Source organism: Rhodamnia argentea, chromosome 2 (genome assembly GCF_020921035.1).
Source record: "Rhodamnia argentea isolate NSW1041297 chromosome 2, ASM2092103v1, whole genome shotgun sequence".
Lineage (NCBI taxonomy): Eukaryota > Viridiplantae > Streptophyta > Magnoliopsida > Myrtales > Myrtaceae > Rhodamnia > Rhodamnia argentea.
This window is the reverse complement of record NC_063151.1, coordinates 7,442,818-7,465,380: the sequence shown is the minus strand read 5'-3', so window position 1 is coordinate 7,465,380 and position 22,563 is coordinate 7,442,818. Positions and strand designations below refer to the sequence as shown.

At 38.0% G+C, this 22,563-nt stretch overlaps 1 protein-coding gene across 1 annotated transcript; it reads left to right on the top strand.

Moving 5' to 3' along the window:
* The first annotated feature begins 4,985 nt into the window (after positions 1-4,985).
* On the top strand, positions 4,986-8,145 carry LOC125312493 (cytochrome P450 72A397-like). Its single transcript, XM_048275209.1, has 5 exons — positions 4,986-5,264; positions 6,409-6,626; positions 6,730-6,974; positions 7,077-7,440; positions 7,647-8,145. The coding sequence occupies exons 1-5, from the start codon at positions 4,988-4,990 to the stop codon at positions 8,073-8,075; spliced, it is 1,533 nt and encodes a 510-aa protein (XP_048131166.1). The 5' UTR covers positions 4,986-4,987; the 3' UTR covers positions 8,076-8,145.
* The last annotated feature ends 14,418 nt before the right edge of the window (positions 8,146-22,563 follow it).

Genomic DNA, 22,563 nt, shown 5'->3' with positions numbered 1-22,563 from the left:
TTAAGCATGCTCCTTTCAAATATCCTCACCCTCCCGCCACCATAGTAGCCATAGTATGGTGTTCAGGTGATCTTGCACAGGAGAAGACAAAAACTTGCACTGAAATAAGGAAATGCTAACCCAATAAGTGTAAAACATAGACATCAAAAGCATTTTGACCTGAAATTTCTAAGCAAAGCTGGAATTTTTATGCATCAATTCCTAATCAAAAACCAATCCGATAACCAATCAAAAAATAGGACAAAGGAGTTGCAATGATGCAGAAACCAAACAAGGGTTCTTTAATGGGTATAAGACGAATAACAATTGCATCAGAGCCAAATCGACAGCAAAAGAGGGGGAGGATTCCAAGGTGCGAGCTTAAATCTTTAAGCGATCACAGATGAAGAAAGCTGAAAGAAAACAGGGGAATTTAGGACAGTTTCCCTAGATTGAAACACGATAGAGGAACATGGTAAAACCTTGAGGCTGCCCAATGAACCTTAATCTAGGCCGGGTGAAATTGCGCCCTCTCGCAGAGAGCCCATTGGAACAGCCGAAGGATTCTTTAAAAACACAGAAAATTTTAAACGAGAAAGGGAGGATGGAGATGTGTACGCCATTTCAAGTCGATAAAGCAAGAGAAGAGGAAGGATCTACTTGCAGAGCGCGATTGAAAGGGCTTTGGATTTTTTCAGTATGTGCCTACAACGGAACGACAGGCGCCACGTACCATGAGTCGCTCCGTTCTCTCAAAGGAAATGAGAGAAACCCTACAATACCGATCAAAGATGACCAGAAGCGCAAGAATACTTCTCAAATTTATGATAAGAAGAAATTTAGAATTTAGAGACTTTCGAATTGAATGAAGTCGAAAAGTTCGTTTGAATAACTTTTACATTTTGACTATAATCTCTTTTCTGGCTTACGCTTTTCAACTTTATGTAATATAAAAAGCCGATGTTCGACACGCACAAGATCACGAGTTCAAACATGCTTACTACTATTTTGTGTGTCACGCTAGGTACGCATAGGTCCACAACTTGCACCTTAGTGGAATTACGGTAAAAGGAGTCGCCTACCTTAAATTAATATGGGGTTGAGCGATGATCTCTTTTATAATTTTCGACCCAAAATTTTGTAATAAATGCCAGAAGCCATGATGATGTCTAGAGGAAATAACTATATTGGTTGCGCTTCTTGAATCTTTCCGGGGGGGAAAACTCAATATGATCAGTCAACATAGTTGCTAAGTTATCTTTAATATTATAGGATAATGCAAAATGAAAACAAGTTGCTTCAAGATGATGGATGAAATTGCTGAAGTTCTCGTTTTTCAATATTTTAAAATCATACACTTTATTCAGTCCATCCTCCATTTATCGGAAAATTTGTTAAAAAAAGTCTCAAACATATTGCACTTGTGCCAATACAATCTTAAACCTTTTAATTTGGACAATTTAATCCTAAACCTTTTGACAATTTACCAATGTAGTTCATGCAACCAATTTTGACTGAAAATCGCTAACATAAAAGTTGGCGCCGACGTGGATAATTTTTGTAGTTCTTTAATTTATTTTTTTAAAATTTTTTTGGAATTTTAAATTATTTATTGATTCATTTATTTTCTCTTTTCTATGTTTTTATTTTTATTTTTCTTTGTTGCTGCCGGCAAGCAAGTGGCGTGGGCCCTTGCCGGGCGCAAGCGAGGGTAGACCCTCGCCGGATCTAGGCGGTTGTCGCCTCGTAGGCTATAGGCGAGGTACAGGCGTAAAGGAAAGAAACAAAAAAGGAAAAACATAAATAAAAAATTTAAAAATTTGTCCACATCAGAACCGATATGTTGTATAGGATGACCAACGTTCACTGGACCACTCACGTCGATGTTCTCTAGTCAAAACTAGCCGAAATGACTACATTGACAAATTATTAAAAGGTTTAGAGCTAAATTGGCACAATCAAAATGTTTAGTATTGAATGGACATAAGTGCAATAAGTTTAACACTTCTCTAGTAATTTTCCCTTCATTTGGCATGGCGGCCTATATTTCGACCATTTTTTGCAACATGCAATGTTAGAGGTGCCAAAATTCATACACTGAATGGATTTGTGGAAATTATGTCGAAAACATTAAGTGATTATTTAAGTTAGTAGGTCCATTTAAGCACCCTAATATTTTATAGGACATTCACGAGGGAAAGATCATCACCGTGGGGAGTTTGTAAATTTACTATATTAATGGTAGCCGTAACTTTTTTTTTTTTTGGTCGAAATGGTAGCTGTAACTTAACTATCAAGTTTTCAAGCAACATCCCTAATTATATGCTTCCTTGGGATGGAGGACATTAATTTGGTTGGAAGTCAAGTTCTCGATCTCTTCTACGTGGCCTTCGACGTTCAATTGCTTGGCATGCGATTAGCATCCCATTACACGTAAGAAGGGAAAAATAAAAAACGAAGTAGAAGAGCAATAAAATATGAGCAATCGACAACATCGACCGATCACATTTTAAACACGATCTAGGACATATCTAATACAGTCACATTACTAGTCATGTCGGGCCCCGATTCCCAGGCACGTCACAACCCTACCAAATGTCTCGGATCATTTATGGGCGACGTTTCAAGCATGTCGTCGACCCATTTATTTTATTTTTCAATTAAGCGTAAGCGGATACGATTCTCAATCCCCAGGCAAATATAACAACGGGGATAGTCAAAAAGGAAATCAACAACCATCAAGCAGCAAAAGTTCACTTCATTTATTTACTGTTAAACTTGAGAAATACGTATACACAGGCCCTATCTCGGGGCTACTTCCTATAACCATAAAAAAAGATACCAAGTTGGGGTTGGGGTTAACGCTACTCCAAGCTACTCAAAAAGAGAAGTCAATGACCACGTCCTCCTCGGAGCCGGTAGTTAGCTGAGGTCTAATTGAGTGGCACCCCAAACCACATTGATTTGCTCTCCATTGCTAAGGTCCTAAAAAATAGTTAACAATAATGGGTGATATATAAAATCTCCGTGAATAAACACCCTAAGCTCGAATAGGGTGCTGATTCGCTCAGGATGGCCTAAACATACGGGTTGACGTCAATAACAGATTAATAGCGTGTGACTTCCGCAACGCTCTAGTTATTACATGATCAAGCACTTGACTCAAACTACTCAACCATCAACCACGGGGACATTTACCTCGTCTTGGCACACATTTCGCACAGTGTCCATCATGGCATCATAAAAACACACAATCAGAACACCCATCATAGTCTCACATCCATAATACATCACACGTGATCCGATTATTAATGACCACTCAGCCACAGCACAACCCCGAAGGTTGGCGGTTTATGACCGGGCATCGTCCCGCCCCAACGGGCACGACGATCGATAAGCCATATGATTTCGAACTCCCGCCGGCATGGACATATCGGGCATTCCTATAAGGAGCATTGGCCCACAACTTGCCACAACCTGCATCCATCTAGCCGTGTGATTCCGAACTCCCGCCGACACGAACTATCGGGCGTCTAATAAGCCATGTGATTACGAACTCCCGTTGGCACGAACATATCAAGCATCATTCCCTGGATACCACCGGGTGACGATATCCATCATGTGACCATACGAGCACATTAGAAAATCATGCCAGTTCATATCTTTGCATTTAGCCCAATACAAACATGGTCATGCTCACCCTTCAACTCATTGCAATTAGACTTGGACCTCCTGAACACAAGACTAGAAGTTTTGGCATATGACTTATCAGATCAGAGACTGAGCCTAAAAGTGGATTTTTTTGGATCAAACTATAAAGTGGATTTCATGGGAAGGATCTTTTTTCTTGGAGAAGAGAGTGGTGGCAGATGGAGGCAAGGACACGTCAGAAGAAAGAAGAACATGAAGTCAGGGATGGGGGCTAGTGGGACCCACCATTAGGGTAATTCAGTCCTTTTAATTCTCTAGGGAGTGGATGAGCCATTTTGGGAGTGGAAATATCACGTCCCTCTCTTTTTTTCTATGTTTTCTTTTTCTGTTTAGAATAATTACCTTAATTAAGCAATCTTTATGTTTTGCTTCTTAGCCTATTAAAGAAATTTGCATTTTCAGATGTTCCTATAACTTTTTACATTCTCCATGTAAATTTATCTCCTTAATAGTAAACAAAAAAGATATTCTTTGGTATAGTACAAAATCAAAAAGTATCTTCTTCATCATACTTCTCTCTTTTTTGTCCCTCTTATCTCAAAAGCTCACTTTGTTGGTGACATTTTTGTTAATTTCAATAATCTCTTTATTCACTATACCAAAGAATTTATTTATTTTTTCTCACTATATTGGTGAGATACTTTTATTCAAAGCATTTGAGATGTTAAAGGAATATCTAGGAATACATTAAAAATATTATGCACGATGAAATATTTTGATTTTTTTTTTTGTGCGTAAATAGTTCATAGAGGATATTCAGTTTTGTTATTTCAAAAAGATCTTACTTTATGCAATGTCTTGACTTAATTAAATTTCATCTACTTAATAATATATACATAAATTTGGTCGACAATGGAGAAAAGAACTGGATTTCTTGTAACTTTCTCTTTTTGACAAAATAAATTTTTATGGAAGTAATAGCTTACAAAAAAATATTACCTTTAATATACAAGGAAAATCTTCAATAAACAAAAACTGAATATATGAATTGTGGTAGGTATATCCTACATAAATATAAGTAAATTAATAAAAAGGAAAGTAATTGAATTTTAATTTAATGATAGAGGGCAATTGTCTTTTATATAAAAATTGAGTGGATTTTATCGGGTATCCTTCTCTTTTTTACTTTCATTTTTTTATCCATCTTGGGTCTAACACAAACAGCTGTGGATGGGCTGTCTATAGCTATACAAACACGAAGCCTTACCCAACAAAAACGTTGAAGTGTTTGCCTCTCTCCCTTCCCTCCCCGGAAACACATACAGACAAATAGATTCACACACAGAAGGAAGAAAAGATGAAGGTATCAACACAGTCAATTGTACTGGCAGCGGTTCTGGCCGTTCTGGCGATATGGGCATGGAGGGTGGTGAATTGGGTTTGGCTGAGGCCGAAGAGGCTGGAGAGGCTCCTGAGGCAGCAAGGCCTCTCTGGCGAACCCTACGCGTTCCTGTTCGGAGACCTCAATGAGAACGCGCGTCTGCTCAAGGCGGCCAAATCCAAGCCTATCGCCATCTCCGATGACATCAAGCCTCGTATTGTGCCATTGTTGCATCGATCCTTCCAAATCCATGGTATGCACATCTTCACTGCATCTCTATGCGTGTCTTTATCTTCTTGTCCATTAAAGCTCACTTTTTTTTCTTCCTTGGGTCGATGCTCTCTTTGACGAGTTTCAAAACATTTGAACTTACTTTTGAATTTTGATGTACGACAGTGGATGATCGATATGTACGGAAGCTCGACTATGTGACTGACGTGACTTATGCCCACGTTGGCCGATCACCCTAGAATTCCAAAGTGATCCTGATTGAAGATTCATGGATGTCAATCAAGTCAGTAACATGTTTTGAGGGAGTCAAAGTCCTTGCCATAGGGTAGAGACTAATCCCTATCCAAACCAAAGCCTATACATAGTTGATGTACGTAGAAGCTCAATATGCCAAGTTACTCACAAATCACAATTCAGTGAGGCCAAAAATCATGTCGATGACAATTAGGAACGAGTTCTTGGATGGATCTCTGCCACCCGCTCTAGTCTTCATGGCTTGAGTTTTTATGATGTCCTACCACCATTCATGGCTTGTGTGCTTCGTGTCTCGAAGCCTCTCTGCCCTTTTTGTCCCTTTTACACCCACCACTTGCAATTCAATGACATGGGCATTAAATCCATCAATCCTCGAAACACATAACAAATGATTGGAATGATGGTGGTCACTACTCCTAAAAAAAAGAAAAAGAAAATGTTTTTCTAACGAGTCTATCGAGACGGTACAATCTCAACTATAGATCCATGCATCATCATCGTGTATTTTGCATAAAACACTCATTAATTAAGAGATCCGTGTGGTTAAAAATAACTAACGGTACTATCAAACTAGTTGTTCCCTTAAAAAAGTCAACAACTACCATTATTTGTATAATAAGATGCCAGCCGATGGGACTCGGAGTAAGAACAAACCATGAAATTCTTGGTTAGAAAACATATGGGATCCTTGATTTTTCCAAGTGTTAACATCTGGGGTCTAGATGAATGGTATGTGGAGAATGTTTTATTTTGGTATAGAGCGGGCTCCTTGGTAATCATCATAATCATCTTTTCCTCTCCCGATATGAATTAAATCACCCAATTGCATGCATTCGTAGAGAGTAGCTGAGAACATAACTGAAAATAGTTCTTTTAGCAATGTGCCTCTTATTTTGCTGGATGCATTGCAGGCAAAGACTCATTCATGTGGATGGGCCCAACACCGAGAGTAAACATAACGAACCCCGAACAGTTAAAGGAGATCTTCTCCAAGATGTACGACTATCTCAAGCCAGCCTCCAATCCACTTGTGAAGCTGCTCATCGATGGACTTGCCAACCACGAGGGTGAGAAATGGGCTCGGTGCCGGAAGATTATCAATCCAGCATTCCACATGGAGAAGTTGAAGGTACCTAAAACTATACGATGCTCAAATAAATGGAACCACTCACATTGCTGCCTCGAGAATTTTCTTTTCACTCCTCGTTTGTATTACTCGGTTGTTCTTGCAGCTTATGTTGCCCGCTTTTTATTCAAGTTGCACCGAAATGGTAGACAGTTGGGAGAAATTGGTATTAGAGGAGAGATTGTGTGAGGTCGACGCGTGGGTTGACCTTCAAAATTTGACCCGTGACGTGATCTCTCGGACAGCATTTGGTAGCAGCTTTGAAGAAGGCAAAAGGATCTTTGAACTTCGGGAGGAACAGGCCCCGCTCACAAGTAAAGCCCTTCGATCGGTCTACATCCCCGGCTGGAGGTAAATCTCTTATCGTCCATAAGCTACCTGAATATAAATGAGCTTCTGGCTTAAAACCGTGACATTGCAAGAAATGTAACTATTTGATCTAATATTCCGCAGGTTTGTGCCAACTAAGATGAATAGGAGGATGAAGAACATAGATAAAGAAGTGCGGGCTCTGCTCACGGGTATCATCCGTAGAAGAGAGAAAGCAATAAGAGGGGGGGAAGCTGCTGGTGTTGATTTGTTGGGGCTATTGCTAGAGTCAAACATGAAGGAGAGCATCGGGATGAGCCTTCGCGATGTGATTGAGGAGTGCAAGCTTTTCTACTTCGCCGGACAAGAGACCACTTCGGTTTTGCTAGTATGGACCATGGTCTTATTAAGCGTGCACCCAGATTGGCAAGCGCGAGCGAGGGAGGAGGTCCTCCAAACCTTTGGAAGCAGAAAACCTGACTTTAACGGGTTAAGCCACCTCAAGATTGTAAGTTCAATACTTTCTTCCTCTTTTGTTGAGAGTTGGCACTCATAGCTACAATATTTTCCATTCTCTTCGTGGAAATTGATGTTAGATGAGAGGACTTCCCTTGATCTCATTGTAGTAATCTTTCTAGGGCATCATAATCATGAAAATGCTCCTACATACACTTCTTTACCATATGACAACTTCTACGGATTTGTTGTGATCAGGTCACAATGATCTTGAATGAGGTGCTGAGGCTATACCCACCAGTGATCATACTAGCACGGAAGGTTCAGAAGGAAACAAAATTGGGGAAGCTGATCATACCCCCAGGAGTCCTTCTCTCAATCCCGATTCTCCTCATACACCATGATAAAGAACTATGGGGCGAGGATGCAGAGGAGTTCAAGCCGGAGAGATTCGTTGAGGGAGTGTCCAAGGCCACCAAGAACCAAGTCTCCTTTTTCCCATTCGGATGGGGCCCTCGTATATGCATCGGCCAGAACTTCGCAATGATAGAGGCAAAGATGGCGCTCGCCATGATACTTCAACAATTCACATTCGAGCTCTCTCCATCTTATGCACATGCCCCTTGGGATTTCCTCACCCTCCAACCACAATATGGTGCTCAGGTCATCTTGCACAAGGCAAACTAGAAAGTTACATATCAAGGTGACATGTGGTGTAAATAAAAAACGTGCATTTAAAATAAGGAAATAGTAGACCTTTTTCCAAGTTAATGCATTGTTGTCTTCCCTCCCTAATATAATAACCTAGGATCATCAGTGATTGATTGTGATGGAATCTTGCCCCGAAGAACGTGATTTGATATTGATATATCTATAGACATTATAGAGATGAAAACAAGTTTGGCTTACTCAATCTGAATTTTTTAGGTGTCAATTCGTAATAAAAAACCAATCCCAGAAATTCTAGATCTCCAATGACAAAATAGGACAAGGCATTGAAACTATTGAAAGGGTCTTTTATGGTACAAAACGGATAATGGTTCCATCAGTTTCAAAATGACAGCAAAAGAGGAGGCAACAATGGAGGAATCCAGAGTATGAGCTGAAAATTTCACGGCACAACGATGAACAAAGCTAAAATGTTGGTGGATTTAGGGCAGATTCCCTGAATTGAAACATGAGAAAGGAAAAAGTAAACCTTGAGGCTGGCCCGAGGAAGATGAAACCTTAATCTAGGCTGGGCAAAATTGAGCCCTCCCGCGAGATTGATTGAGAGAAAGCCCCCATTGGGACGGACCAAGAAATGAGGGAAATACGAAACTCAATAGAGAGAATGGAGATGTCTCGGCACTTTCAAATTGATCGCAAGGGTTTTGATTGCATTCGGTTGTTTGAAATATAGCCTGGATAAAAATATCTTATGTGGGGAGGTGAATAAAGTTGGATAAAGTTTACTAAGGGACGATGGAAAGGAATAAAAAATAAAAAGGAAAAGAAACAAAAAAAAGAGAGGGAAAACAATGGAAAACTAAATACATAAAACTGAAGTAAGCTAGAGAATAGAAGCACTATAATTATCGGAATCATGAAGATGAATGATCATATTTTATCTCTTTCTAGATTCGGCATTTATTAACTGATTTTTCTCATCGATGTTGTTGTAGCTTGTTTATGTTTCTTGTCAAAGTCGAACATTTGACAGCGGAATGTTGAAATGAACCCCATTGCTATTTAAGATATAAATCATACAATAATCGTGGGTTTATTGATTGAGGCTATCTTCGCTTGTGCATTTGTGATTTATTTTACCAAGAACTATGAGAGATTCTTATTATCTCCATTTGCGCATTTTCAAGTTCATTTACATTGATAAACCATTCATGCCAAACAATGGACATGATAGGATGGGACATAGCAAAATCCCTAGATTTCATATCTTATCATATTCAGTCTTATGTACATGTTCCTTTCACTATCTTCACCTTCCAATCATAGTATGGTGCTCTTATCATCTTGCACAATGCAAACTAAATGTTACAGATCTAGGTGACATGCAATGTAGAAGAAATCATCCATTGAATTAATAAAGTGATACACCAAATGTGATCTAATGTATCAATAGAACAAGTACAAAATATTGAGATGAAAAGCATTTTGGTCTACTCAAGTTGGATATTTCCATGCATCAATTTCTAATGAAAACCAATTTAGGAAATTCAAGATGTTGAATCAAACTATTGTTGACACCTAAATTTTAATTTTCATTTATCATTTCATAAAAATGAGAATTAGTAATGGTTCTCAGAAAAATAATTTTATCATGCATAGCACATTTATTTTCCGTCAGTCAAAAGCATGTTATGGCATTTAGGGTCGGATGTCGGGTCAATTGAGATTAATTTGATAGCCGATTGGACTAGACTAGTTTGCAAATTTCGAATGAGGCCCAGAGGGGACGCCGAATTTTTCATCATAATTTTGGACTTAAAACAGCCCGTTTGAGCTCTTAAAATTGCAAAAAGGCCTAAATTAATTATCCATTTAATTAGTTAAGGTCCAATTGGGTCCGGAATGACAAAATGAGCCCACAAAAGCCTAGGATTTTGCTCCAACTTGTGGGAGTCCTCATTTGGACGAAAATTCTAACTATTTTTAATAAATAGGACTCCTCGAAAGTTAGAATTTTCAATCCGACGATCGATATCTAATAAGAGCTTCTGAATCGACCGGTCGTCGGTAAACCCTACGCTTGCGTGCAACCCTTTATTCTATAAATACACAGTTATGCCTAGGGTTTAAGGGGGTTCCATACATTCAGAAAATTCAGAAATTAGAGAGAGATATACGTAAGAGAAGTCTGAGCAACTAGAGGGTGTCTACGGAAGGAATTTCAATTGGTTCCTTTCGGTAGATTTTCGTCCACTCCAGTACACGTGCTTCTTTGGGTGGCTTCAACATGCCTTTGCTCTTGATCAATCCTTGCACCAGCCATTGATGCACCAAAATCCAAGCAGCCGTTGCACTAAAGGACAAATCGCTGCACTAGTGATCAAATTATCCCACGGAATCGATTGAGTTACTGCACTAGTTCGCTCGAGGAAGCTAGTAGGTTCGAGGTCTATTTTTGCTGCGAAACAAGGTCAAAAGCAAGAAGGGACTGTTTTAAGGTGAAGTTCCAGCTTAGACACGCGCAAGATTTTGAGAGCAAAGCAAGGTAATTTCGCTACATTTTTTTTGGGGTTGAATCTACATTGATAAACATGCTGTTTTACTGCTGTATCTCTGTTGTTTCTGCACTGTTCACATGTTTTTTTTTTAATCCAAACCAAGCTGTTTTCGAGTTATTCATGCTACTAACACATGCAGAATTTTTGGCAAGCTTAAAGGTGAGATTTTGGACTATTGTTGTCGCCGTTTTGCATGAATTAGTCGCTGTTTGTTTTCCGTTCTTTGACATGAACACTGAAAATTTTGGGAAAAATTCAAGGAGCAAGTTTTGCATATCAAAACCCTAATTTTTATCATGGATTTTGAAAATCAGGTTTAATTGGATTCATTGGATATATTTTCAGAATTAAAAAAAAAATCTAAATCTAAATTAGGGAATTTTATTCCCTAATAGGCAACATCTATGTTAAGTTGGATAAACTTATCCGTCGCCTTTCGAATACGACTCTCCAATTTAGTAAAGATGGGAATTTAGTTAATATGATCTATCGCCGTTTAGATCCGATTCGCTATCTTCAAAAAGCCGAATTTAGATTTATAAATATCCTTTTTTCGAAAAAAATTGCAAAAAGGATAGGGTTTTGATTTGATGTGGATCGCTATCTTGGATTATTTGATTGGGTTGATATTATGTACCTAATTGATATCCGGTTTGATTTAAATTTCCTGATAAACTTAAAAAAAATCCTAAAAAATTTAGTGAGATATGGTTTCTTAGAAACCATGTTTGATTAAATCTTTAGGAAGATGAGGTTTCTTTAAAACTTTGTCTCATTGAGTTTATCTTGAAGATTTAAATCAAGAGAATCGAATCTAGGATATTTCTAATTTGATCGAAAATTGCATCTAAAAGAGGATAAAAAATATCAACAAAAAAAAAAAATCGGCAAATCCTTACGTATGGTTCGAATTATCATGTCTACATATCTTGCATATTCATTACATATTTTCGAGTATCACATTTTGCATTCCGAATTTTCAAAATGCCATGCATATCTCATCTTATTCACAAAAGAATACAAAAAAATATTTTTTTTTTGTTGCATATCTCGTATTCTTCCATGCGTATCTTTTGCATATTTTGTACTATCTTATATTCGCTCGTCATATTATACCATGTCACATGTCATCATAATATAGCATATCCACGTTTGCATATTTCTTAAGCATGTCATCTTCATATATCATGTTTTCGCACATGGCATATTTGTTTGCTATATAGCATAATTCAGTTTCACGTGTCGCTACGTCATATCCTTTTTGCAATTGTGCCCTCATTGCACGTCATGTAGAAATCATGTTTTAGGATCATGCATCATAGGATAGTCAATTTAGATTACATGTTTAGGTTAATTAAATTTCAATTTGCATGTTCGGCATAATTTCTACACGTTATGTGATGGTCGCACGTTTAGGCAATTCATTGCATATTTTAACTACGTTATATGGTTCTTTGCATGCATTTTATTATATCACTGTCCATTGTATATTATGCTACTTGTCATGTCATGATTTGCGCCTATAGTTGTTTGTATATCATATCTTGCTATGTCACGTATTTGTACGTCACACTTTTGCATTGCATTTTCGCATGAGTATATCATTACGTCATTTCGGCAAAATCCTTGCGTCCCATGTTATTGCACTCATTCATATTGTCCATGCATCTAAAATAAGCGAACCTCAAAAAGAACTCCATCTCCTAAATTTTGAAGTGAAATCAATCAAGTTGCCAAACTTTAGGATTTTCATAGAATTAAGGTACCGAAAGGGCATTAGCTTTAATTAGTTAATGTAATCAAGTCCCCGAATCCACAATCTCCGCTTCGTAGAAATAAGAATAGTCCTCCCGCTATTTTTATTTAGGTTTCTAACCAACCTACCCAAAATGGTTAGTGGCGACTCCGAATTTAAAATCATCTGAATTAACCAAAGTTGCGAGTTGGTAGGGCTTGGGAGAGCCCGTATCGGGTTAGTCATTAAATTAGCCCGATAATCCATTAGCCTAAAAATCTAATTTTTAGGTCGCGACAACTACCGGACAGAGAAATTGCAACTACAATAAAAAAGGGGCGGTCTACTATGGCACAAGACGAATAACATTGGCATCATATTACAATTGACCAGCAAAGGAGGGACAATAATGAAGGATTCCATAGCATGGGCTTATAAGAAACTAGCTGGAAAAATCTATGAAGATCGAATTGGATCTGAAAATTGATGTTTTGCTAACAATCACAAATTTCACTTCGGACGCCATACTCATATTGAAAAGTATGATCAATGATTATTCTATCAAACACCATCTACTTCAAATATATCTCTTGAAACATTTTTGAAATACAAAAGTGAGGTATTTTCCATGAATTATTGAATTAGGCAGGATTCCTTTGCATATAAAATAACAAACAGCAAATTAATCTTCATAAATTGCATTTCATTGTAATTGCGATCTACTTATGCAAATTAATATGCGGGAGAGATTAAAAAAGAAAGATGTAGGATCAATGGACTAGTTCGTGCATCTTTCGACTTCGATATTCAAGAAATAGAGACTTTACAAATAAAACCTAAAGGATTGAACAAATAAATAAATAAATAAATAAATAAATAAATAAATAAAATAAATAAATAAAGAGAGAGGGACAACAATGAAAAAATAAGTGCATAAAACTGAAGTAGGCCAGAGAATAGAGGTACTATAATTATCAGAATCACGAAGATGAATGATCATATTTTCTCTCTTTCTAGATTTGGCATTTGTTGACTAATTTTTCTCGTCGATGTTGTTATAGCTTGTTTATGTTTCTTGTCAAAGTCTAACCTATGACTGTGGAATGTTGAAATGAGCTCCTTAGCTATTTAAGATATAAATCGTACAATAATCATGGGTTTATTTATTGAGGCTATCTTCGCTTCTGCATTTGTGATTTATTTTATAGTGAACCATGACAGATTCTTATTATATCCATTTGTTCATTTTCAAGTTCATTTACATTGACAAACCGTTCATACCAAACAATAGACGTGATAGGATGTGAACATATCTAGCTTTATGATTATGATTAACAAACTAATTGAGGGATATAGTAAAATCCCTAGATTTCTTATCTTATCATATTCAGTCTTATATGCATGTTCATTTCACTATCTTCACCTTCCAGCCACAATATGATGCTCTTATCATATTGCACAACACAAACTAAACGTTACAGATCTAGGTGACATGCAGTGTAGAAGAAATCATGCATTGAATTAATAAAGTGATACACCAAATTTGATCTAATGTATCAATAGAACAAGTGCAAAATATTGAGATGAAAAGCATTTTAGTCTACCCAAGTTGGATTTTTCCATGCATCAATTTCTAATGAAAACCAATTTAAGAAATTCAAGATGTCGAATCAAACTACAGGACAGAGAAATTGCAACTATAACAAAAAAAGAGGGGTCTATTATGGTACAACACGAATAACATTGGTACAATATTAAAATTGACCAGCGAAAGAGGGACAATAATGGAGGATTCCATAGCATGGGCTTATAAGAAACTAGCTGGAAAAATCTATGCAGATCAAATTACATCTGAAAATTGATGTTTTGCTACCAATCACAAATTTCACTTCGGACTCAGTACTCATATTGAAAAATATGATCAATGATTATTCTATCAAACACCATCTACTTCAAATATATCTCTTGAAACATTTTTGAAATACGAAAGTGAAGTATTTTCCATGAATTAGTGAATTAGGCAGGATTCCTTTGCATATAAAATAACAAATAGCAAATTAATCTTCATAAATTGCATTTCATTGTAATTGTGATCTATTTATACAAATTGATATGCGGGAGAGATTAAAAAAAAAGGATGTCGGATGAATGGACTAGTTCGTACATCTTTCAACTTCGATATTCAAGAAATAGAGACTTTACAAATAAAACCTTAAGGATTGGCAACCCATTCCTGTTGCTTTATATGTGTATGGTTACGGTTATCTACCTTCCCAATGTGCAGCGATAGACCGTTAGCTAGTGTGGCCAATAGATGTTGTAATGCGCTTGATATCTCTTACGAACTTCTGAATTGGTAGATTTCCGTTTAACGCGATATTTCACAATTGATCTATTATTTCAGATATTAGGAAAGCAGTAATGCCTAAAGTTGGTCGCTAGACTACTGCTTGTGGGAAAGAAAGAAGGCATTCTCATCTACAATGTCATTAATATCAGAACAGTGATCAAAAGATGATCTAAAGCACAAAATGTAGCCTGCAAAGCAATATACAACCCCGAGCACATCATCTATCAACCAGTAAAAGAAAGCAAGAAATGCAAATACCTGCTAAAATCTTTTTGTGCTTGAGAATAGACCAAAGAATGACTGAAAAGGGACTTCATTTCTTACTCGGATCAGAAGGCCCGAGTTCCGGAAATTGCAATTGCTGTAGTTTCTTTCGCATGATTAATAATAGAAATTTATGAGTGATGAAGGCATGGTTCATGAGATTACCAGCATAAAAGCACAAATCTTGTAGTCTACTAGAGTAGTAGGCATAGTTTATGTTGGCCAGGCTTGGTTGGACGATCTAAATGAACTTCTCGCTTACAGACACGACATTCTAAAAAAATCCAACTAAGATGAATAGGAGGTGAAGTACATAGAAAAGGAAGTGCAGGCTCTGATCATGGACATCATCAGCAGAGAGAGTGAGAGAAAGCAATGAGGGCAGGGGAAGAGGCTTGGGATGATCGAATGAGGCTATTGATTGAATGAAAGAAAATGTTGGGATGAGCATTTTATTTACCACATGACACATGATATTCATTCTACTCTTAGTAATCCTTCCAAACTCTCTGGTTAAACAACGTCATTCACATGAATTCGACAGTGAATTGACAGAAGCATTTTCTTCGAACACGTGATTTGAAGGTGCATATTATCTTATTTTATATTAGTATTCTGGGCATCATAACCATAATGCTCCTGCACACCATCTCTTGATCAGGTCACAAAGATCTATGGTCTTGAATGAGAGGGTCCTGAGAACCGGTGATCACAAGGTAAGAAACAAAACTCGGAAAGGCTGAGTTATCCGATGTCGTAAAGCTCTTAATGCCAATTCTCGTGGCCATTATTCAAATTTTCGAAAGTTCAAGCGTGGCCACGTAAAACCAACTCCCCTAAAGATGCCGTGCTACTACGGTGATCCACAATCGAATTGTCTCCATCTTAAGCATGCTCCTTTCAAATATCCTCACCCTCCCGCCACCATAGTAGCCATAGTATGGTGTTTAGGTCATCTTGCACAGGAGAAGACAAAAACTTGCACTGAAATAAGGAAATGCTAACCCAATAAGTGTAAAACATAGACATCAAAAGCATTTTGGCCTGAAATTTCTAAGCAAAATTGCAATTTTTATGCATCAATTCCTAATCAATACCCAATCCAATATCCAATCAAAAAACAGGACAAAGGAGTTGCAATAATGCAGAAACAAAAAAAAAAGTTCTTTAATGGTATTGACACCAAAAAATAACCAGCACAAAATACCGAATGAATGACAGGATCACTGTGTCTCTAGATTCGGTAAGATGAAAGTAAGATACCGAATGGATGGCAAGGCCACTGTATCCCGCGATTCGGTAAGTTGAGGGCAAGGGCTGCTGGATCCCAAGATTTGGTAAGTTAACAGCAAAGTACTGAACGAATAGCAGGGCTACTGAAACCCGAAATTTGTTAAGTTAAGAGTAACGGAAAAATATATCGATAGAACCATAAAGAAAGTCAATAATCGGGAAGTGTAGCAATATAATTGAACATGAATGTGCTGACTTAGCCATGTTAGCAAAGGAGTTACAAGTAGAGAGTGGAAATAATGGGCATGAGCAGATCATGGAGAAGTTATCAAAAGAGATTTGAACTGATTGTGGAGGTTATAAATTGAAAAGAAGTCATTTGAATTTTGGCGGACAAGCTGTAAGGATCATGGGTCAAAGGGAAGCTATTAGAAACACCAAAATTCAAGATTTGAAAGCCTTAGAATAACAAACTAAGCGGTTACAAAGTGCAAGGGATGATAAATATGCAGTGAGGATGAAGGAGAAGGATTGGCTCAACTGATCAACAAAAACACTTATCTCCATTGCAATTTAACTTTCCTCGTACTATACATTTTTTGTACCTTTACATTTCCAGTAATCATGTTTACTTCCTTGCAATCTACTCCCTTCCTTAGGAGTATTGTAAGTTGTAGAAACTTGACACTCAGTCACTCAATCCACAATCCGTATTCAATCCGTTTACATTCAATCTTTCCATACACATTCATCCATCCAAACACCTTTCGCCTAAATTCTCCTCCACACTTGAGCCGCAGGACCCCTCTTAATAAAAATCGAAGAACGAATTTCGGTGAAAGATATTCCCGTCATAAAACGAGTGAACATCTTTTTGGCACGCCTGATGGGACCATCTGTGGTGAGTTTTGGAGAAAATGGTGGGAACCAGAAACCAGCCTGAGAGAGTGCAGATTGACAATGTTGTGCATGGTCAGAACATTCTACAGCCAATCTGGTTGTAGAAATACCTCCTCAAAATGTTGACATTCCACGGCAATTAATCGAAGAATAAACTCACATTTTGGCACCCGATGCTATATTGGTGGCCACGATAAAGAGGATATTTGAAGAGCAACAGAATGAACTAACCAATTACATGGTGAGACATGTAACCGATGTGATAAAGCCTATGGAGGTTAACGCAATAAACAACATAATATCATGAACAGCAAAATGGTTTCGCATCTCTTATTTACCGATGCCCTGTACTTGTGACTGTTTCATCGTACGTGCTCTAATTCTTTCTGTTGATGTAAGATCCTACGAGCAAGCGACATGCTCATAGGCAAACTAGTTCTTAAGGCTTATGTAATAGCATAGAGATGCTGATCCATTTCACTATCCTTTCTTCCTAATGGCGTGAAAAAGTGCTTCCTAAACAAGGTATAGAATTCTACATGCTCGTGCTTTCACTCCACCAATGGTGCATTCCCATCTACTTTCTAAGCTCGACTGTTCTCTTACAGAGCGCGATTGGATTGTATCTACATGAGGAAAATCTAGCAAAGGACGACAAGCGAGTCGATAACCTAGTCAAAGCAATAGCAGTGCAGATGAGAACATCCAAATATTGCCAATAACGTGGCCACAATCCATGCTCTCGCCATAAAATAATGCGGCGATGACGGGAACAAGCGGTATTATTGACATACTGATGAAATTGGAGAAACAAGGACGATACCAAAAAATCTAGCCCCCACAACTCCGGCAAAAGAGACCTGCTAATCTAGAGCTAACCCAACTAAAGTCACCATGTACATCCACCTCCCTTTCTTCATCTTTCCATGTCCAACTTCAGGACACTTCGCTCGCCACTAGCGAACAATCCCGCAATGCAAAAGCAAGTAAGGAGAAGAGATGTGAACACCTACATATGTAATACCATAGAGAATGTGTGACAATCCTAACCCGAAATGTACGGAGTACGGGCTAGTGCAACGCCTTAGCAAGACGCAGGGGAGGCTAAGCACATGTCTTCCGTCCCACATTACCTAAGAGGAGTCTTGAATTTGTTGATAAGGCTTGGGGTTCTTTACTCTATATAACGCATTTTAAAACCGTGAGCACTTCGGCCCAAAGTGGACAATATTACACAGAAATAGCCCCCAAGGTCCTTTCAAAATGTGTCGCACATCATCATCCTGTGGAATGAAAGCTGCATCATAGGAAGCAACAGCACATAGTCCCCCGATGCGAGCACCGAAGATGAAACCAGCTACTTGCTTTCCTTTGAGACATCCTTGGATTCTATTGAGTCGAAGTGGAGAGCAATTAGGGAAGCTGATATAGTGAGAAGGGTGACTGAGTGGAGTATCAAGTTGAAAGCTTCTGGTCCTTAACGAAGAAAGAAGAAAAATCATTGGACGCCAACCGTGTGGCGCAGACATGAGAATAGGTGGAGAGAGTATGCAGTAGACGACGGGGAAGGCAACGGTTTGGACAAGCACTGCCATCCATTTTCTTTTTCCACCGTCGTCTAAGCTGACAGTACCCACAATGGCAGCTGCCAATTGACCGAGAAGAAGGAGAGCATTATTGAGTGCAAAAAGGAACCCCCGTTTTTAGCGACAGGAAAAGTACACTTTCGGTATCAAAAGTCATATGCAGAGATCACTTTGGTGCCAAAAGTTTTAATCGGATCACTTCGAGGCCAAGTTAGAGACAAAAGGATTACTTTTGCGAAATTATTCAGCGAACAATTCTTAACTGAATATTTATGCAAGATTGTATGAAATTTAATGAGACGCGTCATTTTAAATAATTTATGTATGGTTCAATGCATATGCTAAACTCATGTTCCCGTTTTAAGTCCGTGAATAGTTTTTTATGGGCGGCGCTATTTTCAATCCATAAATGACTAAATCCACCCCTTTTTACACTAAAAGACAAAATTGCCCTTAATTTTTCAATTACAACCTAAAGTTATGGCCGCACTCCTCCTTTTTGTGGCGCTATTTCCACTCCCAAAATGGCTCATCCATCCCCCAAAAATTTAAAAGGATAAAATTGCCCAATAGTGGGCCCCACTAGCCCCATCCTAACTTGAGTTCTTCTTCCACATGACGTCTCACTATCTTCAGCTCCACCACTCTTTTCTCTACTCAATTCACCCTCATACCGCCTCTTTTTGTTAATCTATGCTAGCCTCGACGCCCTTCCACCGTCACATTGCTCTCAACCATTAACTCTCGTCGGTAATACCTCTAGTAATCCATCCACACTTCTCCCCAGAAATGTCACCGACTTAATCTTTTCTAGTGAGTGCTTCAGTCTCGCTCGAAATCCCTTCTCCATCCTCGTCGTAAGAGTCAGCCATCACCCGAGACGATGCCACGTTGCCCGCAGCGGATCTGTTGAAATTATATCTCGAATTTGAGCCCGAAACAAAAATCTAAATACTTCGAATTCGATATTTCTTATTTTGCTTGATATCTACTTTGGTACTCCAAATTGTGATCGAGGAAAGTTCACGAAAATTGAAGTTTCTTGTGAATGTCTTGAAATTGAGGAAAGCATATTACAAATTGGAGTGGGTGCAAATAAGCAAAATAAAGAATGGAAATATACAGACATCATTCGTGTTTTCATGCATTGGATATGTGAGCTAAATTTGGAAAGTAAATTGTGGACTTTCCAATTGGACCATATTTAGTCAATGATTAAAATAGAAAGATTCGTGAATTTGTCCTTTAGAATTGGTGCTTCCATGAGCGATTTTGCACGTAATCCAAGGGAAAGTCCTCTTTGCGGAATTACTTCAATAATTTTGTGTTTTAGTAGAGAAATTTTTGTGGTAAGAATTTGCTTATAATTCCTTCGTCCGATTGAGAGCTTATTTTATGAGGAATTAGGGCTAAACACGGTGTGTGTTATTGAATGTAATTGGGACTAGAAAATATTGAGAGTTCTTGGATGACTCGAATGTGATTTGTAATCTCCGATTTGGATCAATTGATCTATAACGGAATTCGTTGCTACTTTTCCTATGACCGTAGGTCTCCAAGACTGAACCACGTACATCCGATGTCCAATTTATTTTTCGATTCTATCTATTTTATTGTTTGATTGCTTGTTTTAGCACAACAATTAGTATTAAAGCCAGCTTTTACTTGAGTTAAAGCGAATTGATGGCTATAGAATAAGGCAAAGTGAAAATCGACAGATTTGATGGGAAGGATTTTGATTTCTGAAAGATGTAGATTGAAGATTATCTATATCAGATGAGTTTGCACTTGCCCCCGTATAGGGAGAAGCTAAAAACAACGAAACAATTTGATTGGGAATTGATGGATAGAAGAGCGATTGGTATTATTCAGCTAACGTTGGCTTGTAACGTTGCATTTAATATCATGAAGGAGAAGACTACCGCGGATTTAATGAATGCCCTATTGGACATGTATGAGAAGCCCTCTGCGATCACCAAGGTCTATTTGATGCAATGCCTATTAATTTGAAGATGAGAAAAGGTGCATCGGTTGCTAATCATATCAATGAATTCAATGTGATTATTAGTCAATTGAGTTCAGATTTTGACTTTAAAGATGAGGTATGTGCTTTGATTATATTATCCTCATTGCCTAATAGTTGAAATACTATTGTTACTGCTGTTAGCAACTCCTCTAGATCAACAAGTTTAACTTTTGATGGGATTCAATATTTGATTCCGAGTAATGACATCCATAGAAGAAAATCTGTGAATTTGTATCTACTACTTTAGTAGGTGAAAATAGAGGAAGAATTGATCCTCGTGTTAGCATAAGTAGTGTGAACTTGAATAGATTAAGTTAGTCTAGGGCTTGTGGTATTTTTTGTTGAAACTGGAGCAAGAGAGGGCATCTTAAAAGGAACTATTTTAAGCTGAAAAATGAGAAGAATAAGGGAACTAGAGTTGAATCTGCAAATGATATTGCAGCTATAGCTAACGGTAATTCGAATAATGCTAATTTAGTCTTGTTTGTCACTGATGATTCGTCATTTGGGGGATGGACTATGGATTCTGGTTGTTCCTTTCATACTACATTAAACAGGAACTTGTTTATTACTTACCAGTGCATGAATAGTCATAAAGTACAATTGACGAACAATCAATGTTAGAATTAGAATGCATTATGGTATTGTGACGACATCAACTACGATTAGGCATGTTCTAGAGTTGAAGAAAAATCTAATTTCCTTGAGTACCCTAGATTTAGCTGGGTGTCGATATTCTTCACAATGCGGAGTTCCAAAAATTGCTCGAGATACTTTGGTGATAATGAAAGAATAAAGCACAATGGCTTGTATAAGCTATAAGGTGAGACGATAATGAATTTCACTGCGAAAACGTTGGACGCATCTATTCGAGTGTCTAAATTTTGGCATATGCTTTTAGGGCACATTAGTGAGAGAAACCTGAAGGTTCTAAGTGAAAGAAATTTATTATGTAGTTATATTGCTCGCGAACTAAAAGCATGCGGGTGTTGTCACTTACATCAATGGTAGAAAGAGCAATTTAGTGTGATTGTCAAAGAAACCGCGGAAATTATAGAATTAATTCACTTGGAGTTCACAGGTTGTCGCAGTTTGCTTCAAGGAAGAGTGCTAGATTTTTCCTAATAGTTCTTAAAGACTGCTCGACGAAAACCTAGGTGTTTGTGCTTAGGTACAAGTTTGATGCTATTGTCGGGATCAAGCAATTATGAGCTTTGATTGAAAAGAAGGCTAGTAAAACAATCAAGCATGTGCGGATTGACAAAAGCATGGAGTTTTTCTTGGAGTTGTTAAACGAATTCTGCATGGAAGAAGGCATAGTAAGATACCGCACTAGTGCTAATGAACCACAACATGTTGCAGAGTTGATGAGCAGAACATTCCTAGAGACAGCACATAAAATGCTCTCTGGTACCGGTATGGCCAAGAGATCGCTGGCGGATGCGCTTAGCTAGCTATCTAATGAATAGATCTCCATCGACTGCGATTGGATGTCGAACTCCCGATGAAGTGTGGTCGGGTAATATTGTTGATTATTCTGTTCTTAGAATATTTGGTTGCCAATATTATGTTCGAGTTAGTAATTGCAAACTTGATAAAAAAACAAGAAAATGTATACTCCTAGATTATGCACAAGGTGAGCGGGGTTGTCGGTTGTGGTGCCCGAAATTAAATTTACATGTTATCATAAGAGAAGTTACATTTGACGAGTCTTCAAAACTTCTAGTTAGGAGTGACCATAGTAGTGGTTATACGGATCCGAATGGTATTAAGCTTGAGGTGGAGTTGCAATCAGAAACTCTTGATGTAGTGGTTACTAGCGAAGTAATCGACACAGATAATGCTTGTAGCGAG